Source organism: Limulus polyphemus, unplaced genomic scaffold (assembly GCF_000517525.1).
Source record: "Limulus polyphemus unplaced genomic scaffold, Limulus_polyphemus-2.1.2 Scaffold1729, whole genome shotgun sequence".
NCBI classification, from domain to species: domain Eukaryota; kingdom Metazoa; phylum Arthropoda; class Merostomata; order Xiphosura; family Limulidae; genus Limulus; species Limulus polyphemus.
In genome coordinates this window covers 36464-41664 of record NW_013667339.1, presented here as the reverse complement: position 1 = coordinate 41664, position 5201 = coordinate 36464, and the positions used below count along the sequence as shown (strand labels likewise).

Below are 5201 nucleotides of genomic sequence, written 5' to 3'. Positions count from 1 at the left end.
GGCTCAGCGGCTCCAGAACTTGTGACACTAGGAATAGGAGATGAGGTCGAGACGACCTAGATAAAACGCAGATATCCCTTTCTAAGTCTTTGCGCAATATTATGTTTTCTATTTTGTTTTGCAATTTAAAACCAAACAAGTGGGAAAACGCCCATAAAAACTGTAAAACACAAAATGTGAAACCGCAAATTTGCTTGTATCTCTACATGGACCCAACATACCTTTATGCCAAATTTAGTGAAGATCCATCAACAGTTGGTGAAGTAATGGTAAAAAGCGCAAAAACGCCCATAAAAACCACAAAACACAAAACGCAATACTGAAAATTTCTATGTATCTCCCCATGGACCCAATGAACCTCCTTACCAAATTTGGTCAAGATCCATCCACACCATGCGAAGTAGTTACATGGACATACAACAGACAGCATTATTGTATTTGCCCTGCAAGTGGCACAGCGGCATGTCTGCGGATTTACAATGCTAGAAACCGGGTTTCGATACCCGTGGTGGGCAGAGCACAGATAGCACATTGTGTAGTTTTGTGCTTAACCACAAACAAACAAACAAAATTATTATATCTATATAGATTTTAATTTTCATTATGAAGTTGCGTATCTTTAAAATGTTGGTTGACTTATCTTTTTGAATATAAATTTCGTACAGTCTATCCTGCGTAACTGTTACTATTGTAGAAATTACAGTTAAATTATTTTCTCAAAACAGGAATCCGACATTTTTTTTACATTCCTTCCATATTACTTACGTATCAGCTGACAAACCAAGTACGTATGGAATGACACAGTAACCCAAACTATCTGAAAGAATTTTCTTTTTCGGAAACCCCCTCCAAAAAACATTCATTTTCCCCAATGCACTTTCCAAACAATCAGTTTCCTCACTCATCCATTCTTTTGAGTAAAAGATAACTTTAGTTATGGCTCTTAAAGTTTTTAAATCCAATTTTTAGGATTAATGATAAGATGAAGTCTAGTAAGGGTTTTTAATGTGATCATAACGTTTAATTATTATAAGAATATTTATTCTTCAGGAAGATGAAAAAACTTCTAAAATATTCAAGTATGGATTAGAAAAGCAGAAAAAATAATGAATAACTTAAACACCATGGATATACGCACGTTCGCACCAACTAGGTATGTCATAACCACTGACCTTAGAAGTTTCCTATGTATTTATTGTATGCCAGTTATTTCTGGGGTAGAAATTTTAAAACACTGTTTTTAAGAGACCTTCATATAGGCTTGATAAGAGGTTGAACCCTTTACTAAAACAGAAATACCATCAACGTTAGAAACATAATTATTAATATTTTTTTCTGTTTGACAGATTCGTAATTTTTAACAAGCTTTCGATGTTCGATACTTTCACATCATGTAGGACTACAAGGGTAAATAACGGCCAGTTTAATAAGACTGATCAATTAATCGTGTTAAACTAAGATAATAGAAAATACATAATACACCCGAGGCTAAAAAATTTTATGAAATAGTTAAGAAATTATACAATTTATTTAGAAAGACTTTAAATACGAAAACTTGTAGTAAATACGAGCCAATAAATAACAAACTAACAACATTTTTGTTACCTGTTAATGGTGATGGCTGTCATAGACATGAGAGATGCGGCGACGTTCCCGTAAAAAAAGAAAGGGAACAGAAAGCACAATGTATCTCCTAAAACCCACTTTTCATGAATATACCTAGACGCCGTCAGGGGGAGGTTAAAAGCACAAAATAAGAAATCCGCCATACATAGACTGAAGACGAATGCTGTCGTGGCATTTCTCAACTTCACACAGCGGGATAATGCGAATATTGTCACCAAGTTTCCTAGACAACCAACGACGATGAAAATAATACAACACACAGATGCAAATACTGTTGCTTCTCTGGGGTACTTGATTATACGGTCCTGTAGACTTTCATTTTCGTGTTCTTCACTGTCCAAAGTCTTGTTGTTATACATCAATCCTAAAACCATTATTTTTTCTTTCTTTCGTTCGTCTTCCGAGAAATATTATTATTTAAATTAACAGCGAGTGATAACTATTAAAAAGTACACGATAATTCGAGTTATTCCCCCTTTAAATGATTGGGTAGTAATTCCAAACTTGCTTTTTTGTTGTTGTTTTTCTTAAATATTAACGGTTTGCAAATACTCACAAGGCTTATACAATTGTTTGAACTTACTAGCGATTGCTTTATTTTTTGGAAAAAAGTCTACTATTGTTTGTTACTCAGAGGGGTATTACAGTTACACAAGAACTCCTTAGTCCAGAGTCCAGACTTCTTGATACATACATTCTTTCTCCAGATTTCCGCATTTATTTTCCTGAAAAAAAAAAATCAAGTCCACAGTTTATTAACTATAGATCTGTAGGATACAGTAATTAATGAAAACGTAAAATAATACGAGATGAAGGGTCCCAATTAAAACACCATTTGTGGGAATAAAAAAATATCGGTATCAATTTACAATTTCACATACAAAAGCAAAATTCTTTAGTATAGTGAAATGATGGCTTGTTATAATTAAGCACACAAAAAACAGTAAGATACGGTTTTTGCAAGTTTTAATAAACACAGAAAAATAATCACGAGAAATTATTACATTTTTTTAGTGATGATATGATTATTCACGTGCTAAGACGAACACTAAATTTGAAACTATACTATCTAATGTCCATATAAAAATTAAAAGATGTTTTTTTCTTCTTCTTGTTTAAAGCTACTTTAAATGCTATTATGAACAAGCTAAGTTATCCTCTTCTTGAAGTGCCCATCTTTCCTCCAACACTGTGTGGGAAAAACTATATTATTAAGAATCAGAATCCACGCGAAGGTTATATTAAAACACCTTGTTCCTGAATTGACAAAAATCCTCAGTCAATAACGGTTATAAGCTCATGCACTTCCTTGTTACCAAAAGTGACGTATAACATAAGCGAAGTACTCATATAAGTCACGTGGTATTCTTTAAGTATACTTAAAGTACTTTTTTCTCTATCAATAACTATTTTACAGATTTTTTTTTAAAGGAACTACTAAGCTATTCGTATGTTTGTATTGAGAAAGGCAGATTTCATTAGTTACGTTGACAACAATATTTTATACAGTAGCGTGTTACACGAGTTGCTTTGATAGCAAAAACGTAGGTTATAATTAGTTATATTGATAATAATTAGATAATTGTATCTAAAATATAAGATACGTTAAATAGGTTGGAAGGCGTAGTGTATTTAGCAACGTGGGTTACAAAGGTTACGTTGAGAGCAACAGGGTATCTAGAAACATGGGTTACGTTGACAGCAATACTGTATCTAGAAACATGGGTTACGTTGACAGCAACAGGGTATCTAGAAACATGGGTTACGTTGACAGCAATACTGTATCTAGAAACATGGGTTACGTTGACAGCAACAGAGTATCTAGAAACCTGGATTGCGTTGACAATAGTTGTTTATGAAAACATGGGTTACATTGACAGCAGTAGGATATCTAGAAACATGGGTTACATTGACAGCAGTAGGATATCTAGAAACATGGGTTACATTGACAGCAGTAGGATATCTAGAAACATGGATTACGTTGATAGTAGCAGGGTATCTAGAAACATGAGTTATATTGACAACAACAGTCAGGTATCTAGAAGCATGGTTACATTGACAACAGCAGTAGGGTATCCAAAAACATGGTTACATTGACAACAACAGTAGGGTATCTAGAAGCATGGGTACATTGACAACAACAGTAGGGTATCTAGAAGCATGGTTACATTGACAACAACAGTAGGGTATCTAGAAGCATGGTTACATTGACAACAACAGTAGGGTATCTAGAAGTATGGTTACATTGACAACAACAGTAGGGTATCTAGAAGCATGGTTATATTGACAACAACACTGTATCTAGAAAAACTTTGTGTTTCTTACAGTTTTTAGTTATTCCTTAATTTACGAAAGTTGGAACATGTGGGCTATACAATTTTATTTTTAATTTTAATGGTGAAAAAACCCTACTTGCTGCTAAATTATTCTTAACATGAAAGATATCTGTGAACTAAGCGTCAGCTTTGGAACCGGTATTCAATAAGCCATTTGAGAAAAATCATAGTTTGAGTTGAAATTTGATTGCTAATATTTCATATGATAATTTATGTTGTAAATGATCCATATATAAGAGCTTGGTAAGTGAATGTTTGATAGTTTTATGGGATTTTAGGTATCAAATATACAGAGTAGCAACTGTAAGAAGGCCGTAAGGCAAAGTTTCTGTAGAGTGGGTCGTATGCTTTGTGTAAAGTTCTCAATTTTTTCAAAACGAGTGATTAATATTTATATAAAAAAATTGTTTTGTTTAAACGAACACAGTGGACACCTGGTGGTTGTTTATACACGACAGAAATGCGTTAAAATGCTAGCGTCGAGGTTTGTAGCTTTGTTTACAAAACTACAGAAAGGGCTATCTGTGCTATGTACGCTGCGGGTATCGAAACCAGATCTTATTTAGCGTTATAAGAACTCACACTTTTCACTGTGCCACCAGGAGGAACATGAAGAATCATAAAAGCAGGAAGTAATTCTTTAAAACTTAACCATCATCTCCCTGTTCTATGTGAAGAATAAACCGAGGCGTCTTACAGTGCCTTAATAGTGAACCTTTTATTTTAACCCATCTGGTGGCATACTAGAAGAACTAGTCCGTTGAATACTGTCAACTGTTATGACCTCATACCAGGTATTCTAAAGAAGACGTATGGATACTCTGTTATGCTTATTTTTGCAGAACATTTTATACTCCAGTAACGCTTCACTGATCTGTATAGCAACATATATTTTATTGCATGATATTTACTGCGCAGGAATTTAATTTTAACCGCAACTTGGAAGGGGGGCACGTTAAACACACATTTTATATATATATATATAAACCATATCAACATACCCACTTACGCATAGATATAAACGTCATTAAACTCACCAAACATTAAAATGACCTAGTTGGTATATTTGGTTTGATTTCAATTTCGTGCAAAGCTACCCGAGAGCTATCTGCGTTAGCCATTCCTAATTTAGATGTGATAGAGTAGAGGGAAAGCAGCTAGTCAACACCACCCACCGCTAGCTCTTGAGCTACTTTTTTACCAATGAATAGTGGGATTGCCGTAACATCATAACGCCCC

At 34.2% G+C, this 5201-nt stretch overlaps 1 protein-coding gene across 4 annotated transcripts in view; it reads right to left on the bottom strand.

The window, feature by feature from the left end:
* LOC106464732 (protein trapped in endoderm-1-like) overlaps positions 1–5201 on the bottom strand; it is a 31420-nt gene that overhangs the window by 9745 nt on the left and 16474 nt on the right. For all 4 annotated transcript variants that reach the window (XM_022392501.1, XM_022392499.1, XM_013924884.2 and 1 more), the window contains exon 2: positions 1606–2351. In XM_022392501.1, coding sequence (XP_022248209.1) covers positions 1606–2000 — 395 coding nt within the window. In that variant the 5' untranslated portion in view covers positions 2001–2351. The remainder of the gene's footprint in view (positions 1–1605; positions 2352–5201) is intronic.